This window comes from Macaca fascicularis, chromosome X (genome assembly GCF_037993035.2).
Source record: "Macaca fascicularis isolate 582-1 chromosome X, T2T-MFA8v1.1".
Lineage (NCBI taxonomy): Eukaryota > Metazoa > Chordata > Mammalia > Primates > Cercopithecidae > Macaca > Macaca fascicularis.
Genome location: NC_088395.1, coordinates 14,596,303 through 14,618,521, shown reverse-complemented (window position 1 = coordinate 14,618,521; position 22,219 = coordinate 14,596,303). Strand labels below are relative to the sequence as shown.

The 22,219-nt window shown below is 38.5% G+C and overlaps 1 protein-coding gene across 1 annotated transcript in view; it reads left to right on the top strand.

Annotated features, from left to right (window-relative positions):
• Positions 1-22,219, top strand: part of FANCB (FA complementation group B) — a 164,545-nt gene that overhangs the window by 55,883 nt on the left and 86,443 nt on the right. The window contains exons 10-11 of the mRNA XM_074029166.1: positions 20,592-20,708; positions 20,969-21,120. Of these exons, the coding sequence (XP_073885267.1) occupies positions 20,592-20,708; positions 20,969-21,120 (269 nt within the window). The remainder of the gene's footprint in view (positions 1-20,591; positions 20,709-20,968; positions 21,121-22,219) is intronic.

The following is a 22,219-nucleotide window of genomic DNA, read 5'->3' as shown; positions in this document are numbered from 1 at the left end:
AGCTGCATCCATGTCCCTACAAAGCACATGAACTCATCCTTTTTAATGACTGCATAGTATTCCATGGTGTATATGTGTCACATTTTCTTAATCCAGTCTGTCATTGATGGACATTTGGGTTGGTTCCAAGTCTTTGCTATTGTGAATAGTGCCACAATAAACATAGGTGTGCATGTGTCTTTATAGCAGCATGATTTATAATCCTTTGGGTATATACCCAGTAATGGGATGGTTGGGTCAAATGGTATTTCTAGTTCTAGATCCTTGAGGAATCGCCACACTGTCTTCCAGAATGACTGAACTAGTTTACAGTCCTACCAACAGTGTAAAAGCATTCCTATTTCTCCACATCCTCTCCAGCATCTGTTGTTCCCTGACTTTTTAATGATCGCATTCTAACTGGTGTGAGATGGTATCTCATTGTCCTTTTGATTTGCATTTCTCTGATGGCGAGTGATGATGAGCATTTTTTCATGTGTCTGTGGGCTGCATAAATGTCTTCTTTTGAGAAGTGTCTGTACATATCCTTTTCCCACTTTTTGATGGGGTTGTTTGTTTTTTTCTTGTAAATTTATTTAAGTTCTTTGTAGATTCTGGATATTAGCCCTTTGTCAGATGGGTAGATTGCAAAACTTTTCTCCCATTCTGTAGGTTTCCTGTTCACTCTGATGGTAGTTTCTTCTGTTGTGCAGAAGCTCTTTAGTTAAATTAGATCCCATTTGTCAATTTTGGCTTTTGTTGCCGTTGCTTTTTGTGTTTTAGTCATGAAGTCCTTGCCCATGCCTATGTCCTGAATGGTATTGCCTAGGTTTTATTCTAGGGTTTTTATGGTTTTAGGTCTAACATTGAAGTCTTTGATCCATCTTGAATTAATTTTTGTGTAAGGTGTAAGGAAGGGATCCAGTTTCAGCTTTCTACATATGGCTAGCCAATTTTCCCAGCACCATTTATTAAATAGGGAATCCTTTCCCCATTTCTTGTTTTTGTCAGATTTGTCAAAGATCAGATGGTTGTAGATGTGTGGTGTTATTTCTGAGTCTTCTGTTCTGTTCCATTGGTCTATATCTCTGTTTTGGTACCAGTACCATGCTGTTTTGGTTACTGTAGCCTTGTAGTATAGTTTGAAGTCAGGTAGCGTGATGCCTCCAGCTTTGTTCTTTTTGCTTAGGATTGTCTTGGAAATGTGGGCTCTTTTTTGGTTCCATATGAACTTTAAAGTAATTTTTTCCAATTCTGTGAAGAAAGTCCTTGATAGCTTGATGGGGATGGCATTGAATCTATAAATTACCTTGGGCAGTATGGCCATTCTCACGATACTGATTCTTCCTATCCATGAGCATGGAATGTTCTTCCATTTGTTTTTGTCCACTTTTATTTTGTTGAGCAGTGGTTTGTGGTTCTCCTTGAAGAGGTCCTTTACATTCCTTGTAAGTTGGATTCCTAGGTATTTTATTCTCTTTGAAGCAGTTATGAATGGGAGTTCACTCATGATTTGGCTCTCTGTTTGTCTGTTATTGATGTATAGGAATGCTTGTGATTTTTGCACATTGATTTTGTATCCTGAGACTTTGCTGAAGTTGGTTATCAGCTTAAGGAGATTTTGGGCTGAGATGATGAGGTTTTCTAAATATACAATCATGTCATGTACAAACAGGGACAATTTGACTTCCTCTTTTCCTAATTGAATACCCTTTGTTTCTTTCTCCTGCCTGATTACCCTGACCAGAACTTCCAACCCTATGTTGAATAGGAGTGGTGAGAGAGGGCATCCCTGTCTTGTGCCAGTTTTCAAAGAGAATGCTTCCAGTTTTTGCCCATTCAGTATGATATTGGCTGTGGGTTTGTCATAAATAGCTCTTATTATTTTGAGATACGTTCCATCAATACTTAGTTTATTGAGAGTTTTTAGCATGAAAGGCTGTTGAATTTTGTTGAAGGCCTTTTCTGCATCTATTGAGATAATCATTTTTGTCTTTGGTTCTGTTTATGTGATGGATTACATTTATTGATTTGCATATGTTGAACCAGCCTTGCATCCCAGGGATGAAGCCAACTTGATTGTGGTGGATAAGCTTTTTGATGTGCTGCTGGATTCGGTTTGCCAGTATTTTATTGAGGATTTTTGCATTGATGTTCATCAGGGATATTGGTCTAATATTCTCTTTTTGTGTGTGTGTCTCTGCCAGGCTTTGGTAGAATGATGCTGGCCTCATAAAATGAGTTAGAGAGGATTCCCTCTTTTTCTATTGATTGGCATAGTTTCAGAAGGAATTGTACCAGCTCCTCTTTGTACCTCCGGTAGAATTTGGCTGTGAGTCCGTCTGGTCCTGGACTTTTTTTGTTTGGTAGGCTATTAATTTTTGCCTCAATTTCAGAGCCTATTATTGTTCTATTCAGGGATTCACCTTCTTCCTAGTTTAGTCTTGAGAGATTGTATGTGTCCAGGAATTTATCCATTTCTTCTAGGTTTTCTAGTTTATTTATATAGAGGTGTTTATGGTATTCTCTGATGGTAGTTTGTATTTCTGTGGGATCAGTGGTGATATCCTGTTTCTCATTTTTTATGGCGTCTATTTGATTCTTCTCTCTTTTCTTCTTTATTAGTCTTGCTAGTGGTCTATCAATTTTGTTGATCATTTCAAAAAGCCAGCTCCTAGATTCATTGATTTTTTGAAGGGTTTTTTGTGTCTCTATCTCCTTCAGTCCTGCTCTGGTCTTAGTTATTTCTTGCCTTCTGGTAGCTTTTGAATGTGTTTGCTCTTGCTTCTTTAGTTCTTTTAATTGTGATGTTAGGGTGTCAATTTTAGATCTTTCCTGCTTTCTCTTGTGAGCATTTAGTGCTATAAATTTCCCTCTACACACTGCTTTAAATGTGTCCCAGAGATTCTGGTACGTTGTGTTTTTGTTCTCATTGGTTTCAGAGAACATCTTTATTTCTGCCTTCATTTCGTTATTTACCTAGTAGTTATCCAGGAGCAGGTTGTTCAGTTTCCATGTAGTTGAGTGGTTTTGAGTGACTTTCTTAATCCTGACTTCTAGTTTGATTGCACTGTGGTCTGAGAGACAGTTTGTTGTGATTTCTGTTCTTTTACATTTGCTGAGGAGTGCTTTACTTCCAACTATGTGGTCAGTTTTGGAATAAGTGTGATGTGGTGTTGAGAAGAATGTATATTCTGTTGATTTGGACTGAAGAGTTCTGTAGATGTTTATTAGGTCTGCTTGGTGTGGAGCTGAGTTCAAGTCCTGGATATCCTTGTTAACCTTCTGTCTTGTTGATCTGTCTAATATTGACAGTGTGGTGTTAAAGTCTCCCATTATTATTGTGTGGGAGTCTAAGTCTCTTTGTAAGTCTCTAATGACTTGCTTTATGAATCTGGGTGCTTCTGTATTGTGTGCATAGATATTTAGGATAGTTAGCTCTTCTTGTTGAATTGAACCCTTTACCATTATGTAAATGCTCTTCTTTGTCTCTTTTTATCTTTGTTGGTTTAAAGTGTGTTTTATCAGAGACTAGGATTGCAAACCCTGCTTTTTTTATGTTTTCCATTTGCTTGGTAGATTTTCCTCCATCCCTTCATTTTGAGCCTATGTGTGTCTCTGCACTTGAGATGGGTCTCCTGAATACAGCACACTGATAGGTCTTGACTCTATCCAATTTGCCAGTTTGTGTCTTTTAATTGGGGCATTTAGCCCATTTACATTTAAGGCTTATATTGTTATGTGTGAATTTGATCCTGTCATTATGATGTTAGCTGGTTATTTTGCCTGTTAGTTGATGCAGTTACTTCCTAGCATTGATGGTCTTTACAATTTGGCATGTTTTTGCAGTGGCTGGTACCGGTTATTCCTTTCCATGTTTAGTGCTTCCTTCAGGAGCTCTTGTAAGGCAGGCCTGGTGGTGACAGACTCTCTCAGCATTTGCTTATTTGTAAAGGATTTTATTTCTGCTTCACTTATGAAGCTTAATTTGGCTGGATATGAAATTCTGGGTTGAAAATTCTTTTCTACACCGTTTATTCTTGTTAGCCATTTGTGTAATCTTTTTTCAATGTTTTTAGCTTCCTTGCGATGGTTTTGAACATCCTGCTTTAGCTGGGAGAAGGTTGTTATTACCGACTTTCTGAAGCCTACTTCTGTCAACTCATCAAAGTCATTCTCTGTTCAGCTTTGTTCTGTTCCAGGCAAGGAGCTGTGATCCTTTAGAGGAGAAGGGGCACCCTGGTTTTTAGAATTTTCAGCTTTTCAGCTCTGGTTTCTCCCCATCTTTCTGGTTTTATCTGCCTTTGGTCTTTGATGATGGTGCCCTACAGATGGGGTTTTGGTGTGGATGTCCTTTTTGTTGATGTTGATGCTATTCCGTTCTGTTTGTTTGTTGTCCTTCTAACAGTCAGGTCCCTCAGCTGCATGTCTGTTGGAGTTTGCTGGAGGTCCACTCCAGACCTGTTTTCCTGGGTATCATCAGCGGAGGCTGCAGAACAGCAAATATTGCTGCCTGATCCTTCCTCTGGAAGCTTCGTCTCAGAGGGGCACCTGGCTGTATGAGGTGTCATTTGGTCCCTACCGGGAGGTGTCTCCAAGTGAGGCTACACGGGGGTCAGGGACCCACTTGAGGAGGCAGTCTGTCCGTTCTCAGAGCTCAAACACTGTGTTGGGAAAACCACTGCTCTCTTCAGAGCTGTCAGACAGGGATGTTTAAGTCTGCAGAAGTTTCTGCTTCTTTTTGTTCAGCTATGCCCTGCCCCCAGTGGTGGAGTCTACAGAGGCAGGCAGGCCTCCTTGAGCTGAGGTGGACTCCACCCAGTTTGAGCTTCCTGGATGCTTTGTTTACCTATTCATGCCTCAGTAATGGCCGACGCCCCTCTGCCAGCCAGGCCTGTGGCCTTGCAGTTCCATCTCAGACTGCTGTGCTAGCAGTGAGCAAAGTTCTGTGGGCGTGGGACCCGCTGAGCCAGACGCAGGATATAATATCCTGGTGTGTCGTTTGCTAAGACCGTTGGAAAAGCACAATATGTAGGTGGCAGTGTCCCGATTTTCCTGATACAGTTTTTCACAGCTTCCCTTGGCTTTGGAAAGGGAAGTCCTCTGACCCCTTGCACTTCCTGGGTGAGATGATGCCCTGCCCTGCTTTGGCTTGCCCTCCATGGGCTATGCCCACTGTTCGACTAGTCCCAATGAGGTGAACCAGGTACCTCAGTTGGAAATGCAGAAATCACCCATCTTCACTGTGCAGAAGCTTTTTAGGGCTTCTTAATGAAGTCCTATTTGTCTGATTTTGTTTTTGTTATATTTGCTTTTGAGGTCTTCGTGATGAATTCTTTGCCTATGCACATGTTCAGAGGAGTTTTTCTTAGGTTTTCTTCTAGTAGTTTTAGAATTTCAGATCTTACATTAAGTCTTTAATCCATCTTGAATTAATTTTTGCATATGGTGAGAGAGAGGCATCCAGGTTCATTCTTCTGCATGTGGTAATTCAATTTTCCCAGCACCATTTATTGAAAAGGGAGTCTTTTCGCTATTGTATGTTTTTGTTGACTTTGTTAAAGATCAGTTGGCTGAGGGTATGTGGCTTTATTTCTGTGTTTTCTCTTCCGTTTCCATTAATGAATGTGTCTGTTTTTATGCTAGTACCATGCTGTTTTTGTTACTATATCCTTGTAGGATAATTTGAAGTCAGGTAATGTGATGCCTCCAGCTTTTTTCATTTTGCTTAAGATTGCTTTGGCTATTTGGGCTCTTTTTAGTTCCATATGAATTTTAGGATTTTTTTCTAATTCTGTGAAAAATGATGGAATTTTGATAGGAATTGCATTGAATCTGTAGATTGCTTTGGGCAATATGGTAATTTAAATGATATTGATTCTTCCAATCCATGAATATGGGATGTTTTTCCATTTGTTTGTATCATTGGCCATTTCTTTCATCAGTGTTTTGTAGTTCTCCTTGTAGAGATCTTTTACCTCCTTGGTTAGATGTGTTCCTAAGTACTTTATTTTTGTGTATCTGGCTATTATAAGTGGGATTGAATTCTTGATTCGGTTCTCAGCTTGAATGTTATTGGTGTATAGAAATACTATTGATTTTTGTATGTTGATTTTGTATCCTGACACTTTAGTGAATGTATCAGATCTAATAGTCTTTTAGAGCAGTCTTTAGGGTTTTCTAGGTATAAGATCATATTATTAGTAAACAGAGATAATTTGACTTCCTCTTTTCCACTTTGGATACCTTTTATTTCTTTCTTTTGCCTGATTACTTTGGCTAGGAATTCTAGTACTAGTGGTGAAAGTGGGCATTCTTGTCTTATTCAAGTTCTTAGGGGGAATGCTTTCAACTTTTTCCCATTCAGTATCATGTTGGCTGTGGGTTTATTGTATATGGCTTTTATTATTTTGATGTATGTTCCTTCTATGCCTAGTTTTTTGAGGGTTTTTATCATGAAGGGTTGCTGAATTTTGTCACGTCCTTTTTCTGCACTTTGAGATGATCATATGGTTTTTGCTTTTAATTCTGTTTATGTGGTGAATCACATTTATTGACTTGTACGTGTTGAGCTATCCTTGCATCCTTGGAATAAAAGCCACTTGATCATCATATATTATCTTTTTGATGTGCTGCTGGATTTGGTGTGCTAGTATTTTGTTGAAAATTTTTGCATCTGTGTTCATCAAATTCTTTTCTTATTATTTTATTTGTACATTTTATTCAATCCTCTTAAACACATTTTTTTCAATTTTTAGGTTAGATTCAGAGGGTACATGTGCAGGTTTGTTACAAGGGTATGTTGCTTGAGGAATGAATGATCTCATCACCCAGATACTGAGAATAGTATCCAGTAGGTAGTTTTTGAACCCTTGCCTCCTCTCCCTCCCTCTCCACTCTAATAGTCCCCAGTTTCTATTGTCATTGTCTTTATGTTTGTGAGTTCTCAATGTTTAACTCCCATTTATAAGAGAGAACATGCGGTATTTGGTTTTCTGTTCCTGGGTTAATTTGCTTAGGATAATGGCATCCAGCGGTATCCATGTTGCTACAAAGGTTATGATTTCTCTTTTATGGCTGTGAAATCAAATAATAACTATATATTTATGGGGTATAATGTGATACTTTGATATATATATTTACAATGTGGAATGATTACATTAGGCCAATTAAATCTCTACTCACATACTTTTTTTTTTATGGTGAAAACATTTAAAATCTACTCTTTTAGCAATTTTGAAATATACAATGCATAACTTTGCCAAGAACACATAATGGAGAAAGGACACTCTTCAATAAATGGTATTGGGAAAATGAGATAGCCACAAGTAGAAGAATGAAATTGGACCTGTATCTCACACCATATACAAAAATCAACTCTAAATGAATTTTTCTTAGGCTGGGCATGGTGGCTCACACCTGTAATCCCAGCACTTTTGGAGGCCGAGGAGGGAGAATCACTTGAGCCCAGGAGTTTGAGATGAGTCTGAGCAAGATAGTAAGACCCTGTGTCAAAAAAATAATAAATAAATAAAAAGATAGGGAAAAAAGAGAAAGAAAAAAAATGAACTTTTCTTTGAGTGTACATGGTTTTCAAAATTTTTAAAAAAGTTTTAAATTTTTAATTTTTGTGGCTTCATTGTAGGTCTATATATTTATGGAGTATATGAGGTGTTTTGATACAAGCATATGATGCCTAATAATCACATCATGGAGAATGTTGTGTTACAATGCAATTATACTCTTTCAGTTATTTAAAAATATACAATTATTATTGACTATAGTCACCATGTTATGCTATCAAATAGTAGGTCTTATTCATTCTTTCTATTTTTTTTATACAGTTTAACCATCCCCACCTACCCCCAGTCCCCCTGATATCCTTCCCAGCCTCCAGTAACAATCCTTCTACTCTCTATCTCTGTAAGTTCTATTGTTTTGATTTTTAGTTCCCACAAATAACTGAGAACATATGATGTTTGTCTTTCTGTGCCTGACTTATTTCACTTAACATAATGCGCTCCAGTTCGATTCATGTTGTTGCAGATGACAGGGTCTCATTCTTTTTTATGGCTGAATAGTGTTCCATTGCGTGTATGTACCACATTTTCTTTGTCCTTTATCCATTCATCTGATGATGGACACTTAGGTCACTTCTGAATCTTGGCTATTGTGAATAGTGCTGCAACAAACATGGGAGTGCAGCTATCTCTTTGATACACTAACTTCCTTTCTTTTGGGTATATATCCAGCAGTGGGATGACTGGATCATATGGTGGCTGTCTTTTTAGTTTTTTTGAGGAAACTTCAAACTATTCTCCATAGCGGTTATACTAATTTACATTCTCACCAAAAGTGTGCAAGGGCTCCCTTTTCTTCACATCCTTGCCAGCATTTGTTATTGCCTGTCCTTTGGATATAAGCGATTTTAACTGGGGTGAGATGATATCTCATTGTAGTTTTTTTTTTGTTTGTTTGTTTTTTTTTTTTTTTTTTTTTTGAGACAGAGTTTCACTCTTGTTGCCCAGGTTGGAGTGCAGTGGCACAGTCTCGGATCACTGCAACCTCTGCCTCCCTGTTTCAAGCGATTCTCCTGTCTCAACCTCCTGAGTAGCTGGGATTACAGGCGCCCACCACCACACCCAGCTAATTTTGTGTATTTTTAGTAGAGACGGGGTTTTGCCCTGTTGGCCAGGCTGGTGTCGAACTCCTGACCTCAGGTGATCCACCCGCCTCAGCCTCCCATCATTGTAGTTTTGATTTGCATTTCTCTGATGATCAATGATGTTGAGCACCTTTTCATATGATTGTTTGTCATTTGTATGTCTTTTTTTGAGAAATGTCGATTCAGATCTTTTGTCTATTTTTTGGTGGGATTATTAGATTTTTTTTCCCCTATAGAGTTATTTGAGCTCTTTGTATATTCTGTTTATCAATCCCTTGTCAGATGAGTAGTTTGCAAATATTTTCTCCCAATCTGTGGGCTGTCTTTTCACTTTGTTGTTTCCTTTGCTGTGTAGAAGCTTTTTAACTAGATGTGGTCCCATTTATACATTCTTGTTTTGGTTGCCTGTGCTTGCAGGGTATTGCTCAAGAAATTTTTGCCCAGACCAGTGTCCTCAAGACTTTCTCCAATGTTTCCTTGTAGTAGTTTCAGAGTTTGAGGTGTTAGATTTAAGTTTTTAATCCATTTTTATTTTATTTTTGTATATGGTGAGAGAAAAGGGTCTAGTTTCATTCTTCTGTATATGGATATCCAGTTTTCCCAGCACCGTTTATTGAAGAGACTGTCTTTCCCCCATTGCATATTCATGTCATCATTTCAAAAATGAGTTCTCTGTAGGTGTGTGGATTTTTGTGTTCTCTATTCTGTTCCGTTGGTCTATGTATCTGTTTTTATGCCAGTACCATGATGTTTTGGTTACTATAGCTCTGTAGTATATAATTTGAAGGCAGGTAATGTGTTTCCTCCAGCTTTGGTCTTTTTACTCAGGATAGCGTTGGCTATTCTGGGTCTTTTGTGGTGCCATATAAACTTTCATATTGTTTTTTCTATTTCTTTGAAGAATGTTGTTGGTATCGATAGGGCTTGCATTGAATCTATAGATTGCTGTGGGTAGTATGGATACTTTAACAATATTAATTCTTCCAACCCATGAACATGGAATATTTTTCCATTTTTTTGGTGTCCTCTTCAATTTATTTCTTCAGTGTTTTATAGTTTTCATTTCTTTAGTTAACTCCTAGGTATTTAATTTTATTTGTAGCTACTGTAAATGGGATTACTTTATTTCTTTTTCAGATTGTTCAATGTTGGCATATAGAAATGCTACTGATTTTTGTACGTTGATTTTCTATCCTGCTACTTTACTGAATTTATCAGTTCTAATAGTTTTCTGGTGGAGTCTTTAGGTTTTTCCAAATATAAGATCATATCATCAGCAAACAAGGATAATTTGACTTCTTCCTTTCTAATGTGGATGCCCTTTGTTTCTTTCTCTTTTCTGATTGCTCTAGTCAGGACTTCCAGTACTATGTTGAATAACAGTGATGAAAGTGGGCATCCTTGTCCACTGAGGGATTGTGTTACACATCTTAGAGGAAAGACTTTCAGTTTTTCCCCATTCAGTATGATACCAGCTGTGGGTCTGTCATATATGGCTTTTATTATGTTGAGGTATGTTCTTTCTATACCCAATTTTTTGAGGAATTTTATCATGACGGGATGTTGAATTTTATGAAATGCTTTTTTTAGCATCAATTGAAATGATCCTGTGGTTTTTATTCTTCATTCTGTTGATATGATGTATCACATTGATTGATTTGCATATGCTGAACCATCCTAGCATCCCAGGGATAAATCCCACTTCGTCATCATGAATGATTTTTTTTTAATGTACTGTTGAATTTGGTTTGTTAATATTTTGTTGAGGATTTTTGCATCAATATTTATTAACAATATTGGCCTGCAGTTTTCTTTCTTGATGTGTCTTTGTCTTGTTTTGGTATCAGGGTGATATTGGCCTTGTAGAATGAGTTTGGAAGTGTTCCCACCTCGTCTGTTTTTTGGAAAAGTTCTAGTAGGATTAATATTAGCTCTCCTTTAAATGTTTGGTAGAATTTAGCAGTGAAGCCACCGGATCTTGGGCTTTTCTTTACTGGGAGACTTTTTATTACAGCTTTGATCTTGTTACTTTATTGATCTGTTCAAGTTTTGGATTTCTTCCTGGTTCCATCTTGGTAGGTTGTATGTGTCTAGGAATTTGTTCATTTTTTCTAGATTTTCCTTTTTTTTTTCTTTTTGGCATATGGTTGCTCATAGTAGCCATTAATGATCCTGTGAATTTCTGTACTATCAGTTGTAATGTTTCCTTTTTCATTTCTGATTTTATTTATTTGTATGTTGTCTCTTTTTTTCGTAGTCTGGCTAAAGGTTTCTCAATTTTATTTAACTTTTCAAAAAACCAAGTTTTGATTCATTGATTTTTTTATATTGTTTTCTTCATTTGTGCAGGTTTTCTTAAAGTTAGTATAGTCATGTAACCACAATGTGAGTTGCAGATTAATGTGTTTAAAAAGCAGTTCATGATGGGAGTGTGTGTTGATATGGAAAAGCCATAGAATCTAAGCATCATGGAGAGTAGTAGTCCTGCCCAGTCTCCCACATCTGTTGAAGACATTGTATGAGTAATAAATAATCTTGTTATGCTGCACCACTGAGAACTTTGGGGTTATAACTGCAGCATATCCTAACTTATCTGAATACATCAAAATTAATTAGCAACTCTTCAGGAATCCTTGAACTCCCAAATTTCAGAGATATAGCCTCTGCTTTAGCAATCATGATATATTATTTCTCATACATATTCCTTCACACTGCTTTCTTAAATTCTGTTTAGCATAGAAGTCCAAGAGAAATGTTAGCCTCCATAAAACTCTGGTGACTCTGCAGTAAGTACCAAATGTTCTCACATATAGTTGTTGGGGCTGTGTGTGAAAGAGATTTTTTTAGGCTTTGGAAATGCACCTTATGTCTGAAATGATTTCTGTTGGCATTAAAATATGTCCTGAATTGTGACATCTCAAGCTTGATGACTTTTACCTGCCTATTATATACATTCTATTATGTAAGATATAATGGAAATTTGATTTAGTTTCCTGAATTTCTAACTTAGAGTTTGTGAAAATTCTAGGACAATGATAATAAACCTCTCCCTTTTCTTCCACACACTTTCCTCTCTCTCTTTCTCCTAGTTTGAATCAAACCGTGTCATTATTTATCTGTACCATTGGAAACAATATACCTTTTTTGTAAATTAAGGATCTGGAAAATAAATGCCAATTTTAAAATAATCATTAGTCATCTTGTGAAGTTAATTCTTTTCTCAAGTCTGACATGATTTTCCCAAGACCCTTCAATAAGTATATTCATTTTAATGTATATTTTATGTATTTATCATTGTATATTCACTTTTTCAGAAGTATTTATTTACTTCGTAGCAATTCTGTGATTTTTTTTGTATGGGCTATAACTATAACCAAAGGATTAGCTGTCTGGAAATTCCTAATTTTTTAAGCCTTATAGGAATTGAGTCTTCTTTTCCTCTGTTGTTAAATAAACTTCCCTGAGACACAATTCCTCAGGTTGTAAAAAATCTAACACCCTGGCTAACATGTCTGTTTAGCTGTGTGCATCTCACTTTCTTGTGGTCAGTCTACAGTGTGGCCTGCTTCCTTGTCACCCCTTAGATGATGGTAGCTACTGTCTTCTCCCCACACCAGCTCTGCTCTTGGTACACCTGCATCACCTCTGACTTGGACACTTCTCTGCATGAACACAAAATGCCATTGGAACAAATTTTTATAGAAGGTTTAGGAGTAATAGAGAGGGTCACAACTCAGAACAGTGAAGACAAGCCATGTAAAATGGAATCAAAGGCACTCCAGTTCTCTAGAATCTTTTGGCCATCCTCATCCCTGGGAAATTCTCAATGCATGTCTCTCTTCTCAGGCCGCAGCATCTCATCACAGTACTCGGCTCTCTTTCATTTTCACACTTGTCTAACTTATCCTCTTCCCTCCTTTCTCAGGGTCCTCACTCCCTCTCTATCAAACTTTTCTCACTTCCCTCCTTTGAAACTCATAATTCCCCTTACTCTTACTTGTATGTACTACAATTTGCCTAACCCAGTCTTTAACTCAATCTACTCTGGGTAGAAACATGTGTTCTACCCTTTAGAAACATGTGTTCTACCCTTTAGAAACATGTGTTTTCAGATTAGCATTTTCTGTAACACAATCAAATTGTTAGACATGGGACTCCTACTCACCAATTTTTAGAACAAGGGGAAGCAATATAAAGTATCAAGGCATTCGAGAAGGATAAGAAGAACTAGACATCCTTGTGGGCAGGAGTAGCTTGTGAGTACAGGAAGGTTGTTGAGCTGCAGTGAAAGGGATTAGAGCGGTCAGAACGGGCCATGTAATGGAGGATCTTGGGAAGAATCATGTGGGCAGAAGGAAGTTATTGAAAGGTGAAAGATGCAGAACGTCGTGCTCAAAACTGCATTCTAGAAATATCACTCTAACCGCAGTCAGAGGGGCAGAGTGGAGTCTGGGAGAATAGTTATAAGACTTTTAGTCCAGAAGGAAATACAAAATACCTGTGCTGAGACAGAGCACTGTCATCCCTAATGCGTTTGAGAGTTATTGAGAAGGTGGGATTGATGGGGGTTGGCAGCCAGATGGACCAATAAGTCAGTGAGAGAATGAAGCTGGCTTGAGCAGTTTAGCAGGGGTGATGGTGTGTTCTCTGCGATAAGGGAGCAAGGAATCAGGAACAGTTTGGGGTGGAGGTGGAGAGGCCCATGGGTTCAATTATTCCTGTGGTTAGTTTGAAGTGCCAGTGTGACACCATCTTAAATATATTGAGTAGCAAGCTGTGGACCCTCAGACACTGGCACCCACAGCTTTAACACACTTGGTTTTGAATGTTCTTGAGGTTCATGACATCACTAAAGCACAAATGTGAATCAAGAGGTAAAATATTGGTGTTTAGGAGTGATCATGTAGCCTATGAGTGCGACTCATGCACGCACATTTTTGGAGATCAGGAGAAGTCAGGAATGGTGGGCTCAGGGAGAAGTGGTGGTGTCTAGTAGTGTGAGAAGGAGGAGATGATAAATACAATTGAGGCATGTGGAGTTTGAGGGGACAGAGTGACATACAGGGGACATAACCAAAAGCCACTGAAAAATCAGGACTGGAGCTTGGGTGGTATCAGGACTGGAGGTATAGATTAGGGAAACATAAGTTTGGTTCATTTTGCCAAACTGCAGCCTTTGATTTCTTAGTTCTGTTAAGTGGTGGAGCTGAGAAGCAGGCCTTAGCTTTTGGAATTTGCTGTACTTTGTACAAGGCAGCCTGTGAAAATTAGCAGAGGCAGGTTAGGTCTTTAACAATCTATGAAGGGATTCAGGTAATAAATTTGGAAGAGGATGAAATATAATCCGTATCAGCAGAATTATATCTTCATTATGTCTGTCTGCTGTGGGTAGAAAACAAGCATGGCATTTGAAGATAGAAGATGTAATAAGTTTTCACTTCTGTCACTTTAATTTTCCTCATTTTAACTTTTCTGATGTCTACGTGATGCTCCTCCCCCAACCAGAAAAAAAAAGAAAAAGAAAAAAGAAAAAAGTCGGCTGGAGTTTCTTTTCCTCCTTAATCTCCCTCCCCTTCCACACACACACATACACACCCAAGGAGTTGTTATTAGGTAATTTCCCTTCAAAAGGCATTTCAAAATGTAATTTCTTCATCGGTGAAGAAACACATGGTGATCATTTAAAAATACTGAGTGGCAAAGGAATTCCTGAGTTTTTTTAAGATAATAGATTAAACTGAAGCCTTGTTCTGCAATAGCATTTGCTGATGCCAGGTTTATGGCTGAAATCCCAGCAGCATCTCTGCTTTGCCCCAGCACAGTACATGCCTGTGGCTAATCAACATACAGGTCTTGAAATCCCTGGTTGATCTGTACACTTTGTCCCTAGGAATAAAAATCATTCCTTTTGGGAGAGCTTGAGCCTGGATTGTTCATAACCAGTTCTTTTTGTGTATACAAACTGGTTGGTTTCTTGGAGTTAGAGACAAATTTGTGAGATCAGGACCACGGTTTGACCTGGATAACTCTTCTCCACCCATGCAAACATCTTGGCTCTCATAATGAAACTTGATTGTCATATACTGGAATGACAAGAATTTATTCAAGTTTCAGCACTACCTAAGATCTGAAGATACCAGCATTTGTGCTCTATTTTTTTCAGAATTTCTTGTGTTCCATGCATATTGACACTTTCTCTGTCTGAAATTCATTTCAAAGGAACATGGTAGAAATCATAGCCTGATGACTTTAAAGGAAAGAATTTATTGACTGAAGGCCTGTGCATTTCTTGGATTGTTTGATAGCACTTCAGCTTACAAAACAGAAGAAAAGGAATGCCAGATCCAAGTGTCTAACATCCTAATTCACCTGGACGTCCTATAGGCGCATTAATTCAATCTGGGCCAAACTGAACTCATCTGTCCTCATATATTACTTCTTTTCCCATATTCCTGTCCACCACCCATGCAACCACTCAATCAAGAAGCATCGGGGGTAATGCAAGACTTTGGCTTCTTCACCAATTTTCACTTTAAACAATTTTTATCTCTAAAAATCTCTTATTTTCATTCCTTCTTCTGCTTTCCCAGCACTTTCCTTAGGTCCCCACCATGTCTCATCTGATCTGTGGCACTAATAGTGTACCATTGAATTTTCCTGCCTTCAGACAGCTTACCACCCCTGCTCTCAGCGATTGACTCAGCTCTCCTTAGAAAATGATCTTTCTATATTGCAAATCTGATTACTTTATTACAATTTTAGACCCCTCAGTGGTTTCCCATAGCTACAGGATAATGTCTGAACTCTTTAATATAACTTCCAAGGCTTTCCCTCTGTAATTTGGTCTCTGCTTTCCCTCTTTACCCATGGTCCACCATTCTGCTGTGTGACCCAACATTTTAGCTGCATCATATGATGGCATGCCATCCTATGATATACCAAGTTTTATGGAGTTGGCATTCATTTTATGTACCCTGAATATATATATTTTTCTCTACCTGAAGTGCCCTTCCTCCCCCTTGTCTGACTGGCAAACTCCTAGTTGTATTTTAAGAACATCTTATCCTTGTTTTCCTTAACCCCACCCTCAACACCACTTAAAACATTGCCTTGAATGATATTATCTGTAATGTCTATCTTCACAATACATCTGGGAGCAGCATAAGAAAGAGCCATGATTCATTTATCTTTAGTATCTAAACTTGCCACAGCAAAGGGAGGAAGATAAATCATGTGACCATAGTCCCAAGGTTTCAAGGAAATCATGAGGCTCTTAAAGGAGACTATGTCACAGAGCTCTTCTTATTGTCCATTTTGCCCATTTCGTTATGTTTTCTGGGGACTGGAGTCTTTAAAATTCATTGTTTCTAGCAGTCATCAGTCCTCATGGCCTGAGAACATGATGTTAATAAGAATAAGTAGAAGGGTGGCTACATGAAATGTATAAGGGGCCAGTCGTCATTTTTAAACTGAAGGGAATTTTGAGATAATGATCATGCCCTAGAGCTATGTTTTTCAAACTTTGAAAAACACAATCCCCAGAAGGACATATGATTTTGTCATGACCCAGTACACACACACACACACACACACGATAAAATAAATGGAAAAAAGTTTATGAAATACTTTCCTACATGGCACACATTCTGATATTTTCTATTCCATGTAATCTATCCTATTCTATTTTGTTTTTTAAGAAAAATCTGTTTACAACCCATCAAATGATTTCACAACTCATCAATGGGTAATGACCTGTAGTTTGAGGAATCCTGTTATCCAAGCGGCCTTCCTTTCACTCAGGTGCATGGTTGTATGTGGCTGAAGATGGGCCACATCCCCAGCGGCCCTAACAGGAAACAACTGTTTGTGGAAGGGAGTGATTAATGGTTGGTGGGATCAGTATCAGCTGCTGAATAGAATTCCTTGCATTTTAAAGACCTGAAAGAAGAGTGCAATGTAGCCAAATCCTGACTCTTCCAAGAGCTGAAAAAAGTTGCCTGATTTACAGAACCTGAACTCAGAGACTGGAACCTTTGATGACTGTTAGGTCCCAGCTACTTAGGTCACAGGGATTTGGAAGCCAATGCCATGGCACCACCATTTGAGAATGCTTCCAGCAGCCACACCCACGGTCAATCTAATCAACGTGGTGCTTCTGCTTCTGCTTCTGCTTCTGCTTCGGTAATTTCTACTGCTGTGGTCGTTCACTGTGCATATCAAAATGACTGACAATTATCAGCTCAGCATGTAAACAAAGCCCAAGCAGAATTTAAATCACTTACTAATGAGCAGTGGTGTTTGTCAAAAGAACACTGTTGTTTATTTCATTGGATTTCACATACAAAAATATTGTATTTTTGCAATCATGCCAGAGGGGAAGTGAGGAAATTAGAGATCAAGGAAGATGCAAACAGACCAAAATGACAAGTACTATAACTTTCAAAATGTCTTAATCCAAGTTTTAAATGAAATCATGCAATTAAATTATTTAATTAATGTAGTCTAATGTTTATTAAAGTGTTTATCTGCTGTTCCCCAAGCAGGTACAGAATACATGTGGGTTCCATACAAGACGAAACTTCAGCTAGTCAATATGTGTTTTTGATACCTCCTGTATTAGTTTCCTAGGCTTGCTGTAACGAAGTACCACAAACTGGGTGGTTTAAAACAATAGAAATTTAGTCTCTCGCATTTCTGGAAGCTAGAAGTCTAAAGTCATGGCATTGGTAAAACCATTCTCTCTCTCTCTCTCTCTCTCTCTTTCTCTCTCTCTCTCTGAAAGCTTTAGAGGATTTTTCCTTGTGTCTTCCTAACTTGTGGCGGTTGCTGGCAATCTTTGGCTTTCTTTGGCTTGTAGATGCATCATTCCAATCTCTGCCTCTGTCTTTGCATGACATTCTGTGTGTTGCCGTCTTCACATGGCATTCTCCTGTCTGTCCCTCTCAGTTTAACAGTGTTTCTGCTGGTCTAAAATTTTCAACAGTTTGTCGGCCTTCCATGAAACTCACAGGGTTCCGAGCCATTAGACATGAGTGTTCTTCATAGATCCTTCCTGGATACCCCATCAATATTCTTGGCTGCTGCTGAGATGGTTGATTGGATCCATAATCTCTTTACCCAGCGGTTGTCTAGTCACACCCTTGATGTTCTTTCCAGAGCATACTCTGTCACGTTTTGCTGTTATCTGAATAGACTGAGAATTTTCCAGATCATCAAGTGGTGGTTGCTTTTTACATAACAATTCTCTCCTCAATTTATCTCTTTCTTCTAGAGTCTTGCTATAAGCAGCAAGGAGAAACTAGACAACACTTCCCATACTTTGCTTGGAAATCTCCTCAGATATCCAAATTCATTACTTACAAATTCTGTTTCCCACAAAACACTAGAACACAATTCAGCCACGTTCTCTGCCACTTTATAATAAAGGTCACCTTTTCTCCAGTGTCCAACAATATTTTCCTCATTTGTCTGAGGCCTTACCAGAGGTACCTTTAACATTTATATTTCTACTAGTATTCTGTTCCTGATGATGTATGTATTCTGACTTGATAGAAGCTTTCTCTACTGTGCTCCTCACTTCCCTCTGAACCCTGTCACCTTTAACATCTATATTACTTTCAACTATCTCTTCAAGGCAATCTAGGCTTTTTCTATCAAGCTCTTCAAAATTCTTCCAGCTTCTACTCATTACTCAATTCCAAAGCCACTTCCACATTTTTAGATATTTGTTACAGCAGCACCTCACTTCCCAATACCAAGATCTGTATCAGTCAGGGTTTGCCAATGAAACAGAACTAATATGATACATACACATCCATATCTATACCTGTATATCTTTATATCTTAATGATACTGGTGGGCTAGAGGAGGTCCCCAGACACTGATGGGACCTCAACCCTGGCCAGTGTCCAGGTCCTTGACAACTTTGCAAGAAGGAATTTAAAGACAAGTCAGAAAATAGTGAAAGTATGGAGATTTTTTTGCAAAGCAAAATACACACTCAAGAAAGGGGGGTGTGAGAGTACTCAAGAGAGTGAGTTGCACCAACAGTGTTTGGGGCTTCTATCTTTATGGGTTTCTTTAACCACGGGGTGGAATATTCATAAACATTTCTGGAAAACTGTTAAGATTTCTCAGAACTGTGGTGCCACCCGTTTTTGTACCAAATATGAGTGTTCCTGGAACAATCATGGTGCTGGCAGATAAGTGGTTTAGTATGTTAATGAGCATATAATGAGGTTCTAGGTGAAACCTAGGTTAATTCTAGTGCCATATTCAGTCCAGTTGCTCCAGCCAGCATAGTCCACATCCTGTTTTTTAGGATCTTATTGGCCCTTAGCTTATGCAGCAATTTCACCAGTTTCCTTTTTGTCATGTGAAACTGCTGCCTGGAATTTTCTATTCTCTTAATCATGTCTACAAAATACCTTCACATCAGCATCTAAATTGGTGTTTGATTAAATAACTGGTTACTATAGCCTAGCCAAGTTGACAAGGAAACCCTAACCATCACACCCCCAAAGTCAGACTTTATCACGTTCTGTCATGAATTATCAAGCATCTCATCCTTTATAGGCTCAAACTCTTCATTATTTATGCTTTTATTTATAAGTTTTCGACTTCATACTTAGCCAGAAGTCTCTTATATTTGTTTTGTTTTATATCTTTGTTTTAGACTACATATGATTTTGAAAATGCAATGTATTAAATACTCTCCTTTTGGGTATCATACCTCTATGTAACACATATTACTTATTTCTTTGTATTAAGAAAAGCATTTTGAAGGCCGGGCACGGTGGCTCACGCCTGTAATCCCAGCACTTTGGGAGGCTGAGGCGGGTGGATCACGAGGTCAGGAGATCGAGATCATCCTGGCTAACACAGTGAGACCCCATCTCTACTAAAAATACAAAAAATTAGCCGGGTGTGGTGACAGGTGCCTGTAGTCCCAGCTACTTGGGAGGCTGAGGCAGGAGAATGATGTGAACCCGGAGGCAGAGCTTGCAGTGAGTCAAGATTGCGCCACTGCACTCCAGCCTGGGTGACAGAGTGAGACTCTGTCTCAAAAAAAAAAAAAAAAAAAAAAAAAAAAAAAACAACAACAACAACCCAGAAAAGAAAAGCATCTTGAATTTTAAAAAGTTCTTTAATGATACTGAGTTTTTTATCATAGGAAGTTTTCACACCCACTTGCATGATATGGTATAACATTATGGCTGACAAATTGCCCATCACAGGGCTGTGTGCTTGCTTGCTAAGGTCTTAGAGTTATAAGAGACACAAGAGTGGATGCATATGATAGAGGAAACACTTGGCTACCCATTGGAATCACCTAGGGAGCTTTTACTCATTGCATACCAAGTCAAAAAGGCTAGGGGTGGTAGCCAGTATAAGTATTTTTTTAAAGCTCCTGAGATGTGGTTTTAAAATATATCCACAAATTCTTTAATATTCCTTTCTTCAAGAAGCAAAACCTAACCCCTCGCTCCTTGAGAGTGGGTTGGATTTAGTGACTTGTTTCTTTTTCTTTTTGTTTTGTTTTCTTTTTTTTTTTTTTTTTTTTGATGGAATCTCACTCTGTTGCCCAGGCTGGAGTATAGGGGCATGGTCTTGGCTCACTGCAACCTCGTCCTCTCAGGTTCAAGCGATTCTCCTGTCTCAGCCTCCTGAGTATCTGGGATCACAGGTGCACACCACCACACCTGGTTAATTTTTATATTTTTAGTAGAGATGGGGTTTCACCATGTTGGCCTGGCTGGTCTCGAACTCCTGACCTCAGGTGATCCACCCACCTTGGCCTCCCAAAGTGCTGAGTTTACAGGTGTGAGCCACATGCTCAGCCTAGTGACTTGTTTCTAACATGAGAATATGATGGTGGTGACTGTGTGTGATTTCCAAACCTTGGTCGTAAAACATATTGAGACTTCTATTTGGTTTTCTTTCTTAGATCACATGTTTTGGGGAAAGTCAGCCAACATGCCATGAGGACACTCAAGCAGCCCTAGGAGGAGTCCTACCTTGCAAAGATCTGAGGCCTCCTGCTAACAGCCAGCAAGCAATTAAGGTCTTTGTGATGGTTAATTGTATGTGTCAACTTGACTAGGCTGGATATTTGGTCATACATTATTCTCTGTGTGTATGTGAGAATATTTTCAGATGAGATTAACATTTGAATCAGTAGGCTGAGTAAAGCAGATTGCCCTCCTAATGTGGGTGGGCCTCATCTGATCAATTGAAGACCTAAGTAGAACAAAAAGGCTGAGTAAGATGGAACTACTTCTACCCGACTACTTGAAGTGAAACATTGGTCTTTTCCTGCCTTAGAACTCCAACTGCCAGCTTTTGGACTGGAGTCAACACCACCAGCTCTTCTGGTTCTCAGGTCTTCAGACTTGGACTGGAACTACATCATTGGCTCTCCTGGATCTCCAGCTTGCTGACTGCAGATCTTGGGACTACTCAGCTTCGATAATCATGTAAGTGAGTCAGTTCCTTATAATAAATCTCTCTCTCTCTCTGTATATATGTGTGTGTGTGTGTGTATATATATATGTACTTAGAATTGCCTTTCCAGCAATATATGTAATATATATAACATATAATATATATTATATATGTTATATATATAGAATCAATAGAAAAAAAATAAAACCAACCAATAGGATATATATACATATATCCTATTGGTTCTGTTTTTCTGGAGAACTCTGAGTAACACAGCTTTCTACCAACAGCCACGTTGGAAACCCTACATACACATATCCTATTGGTTCTGTTTTTCTGGAGAACTCTGACTAATACAGCTTTTTACCAATAGCCACGTTGGAAACCCCAGTCAAGCCTTCAGATGACTAAAGCCTGAACTGACATCTTGACTGCCAATGTGCAAGAGATGCTGAGCCAGAACTCCCAGCTAAGCTACCTCTAAATTCCTGACCCACAGAAAGTATGTGAGACAGTAAGTGCTCATTGTTTTAAGCCACCAAGTTTTGTGGTAATTTGTTATACAGCAATAGGTTACTACAACCGTAGGTGATTCCAACGTGTAGCCAAGCTTAAGGACCATGGCCTTAGTCTTCTGTCAATAAAAATCATGAAATATCTGCCTTTTAGGCACTCAAAGGGATCTTAACCACTTATTTGTATTATAAGGCACCTATCAAATGTCTAGCTGAAGCAACAGATCTGTAGTGCTACCTCTTTTTCACTCCTTAATATTTTCCAGTTTCATACTCATGTCCCATCAAACCCTCTATCAGCAAGCTGTACGGCTGGATCATATCGCATTGATGTCCCTTTCTTATGTGCACTCAGAATTGCCTCTCCAGCTCCAATAATTCTGTTCTGTTGTGTTTGTAGTGTAGACATCTTTGTGTTTGGGACATAATATTGTTCTAAATATCTCTGCTTGTTTGAAACTTTCCCCTTGATTTTCAGAAGAAAATTTCACAGGAAAAATAACAGAAGTCATTAAACACAAATTCCCTCAATTGTCTTGTCATCCAACTGCATTTGCATGCAATCTTTCTTCTCCTCTAGCTGTTACATTTGAAGTCATGTCCCCCTTTTATAGGT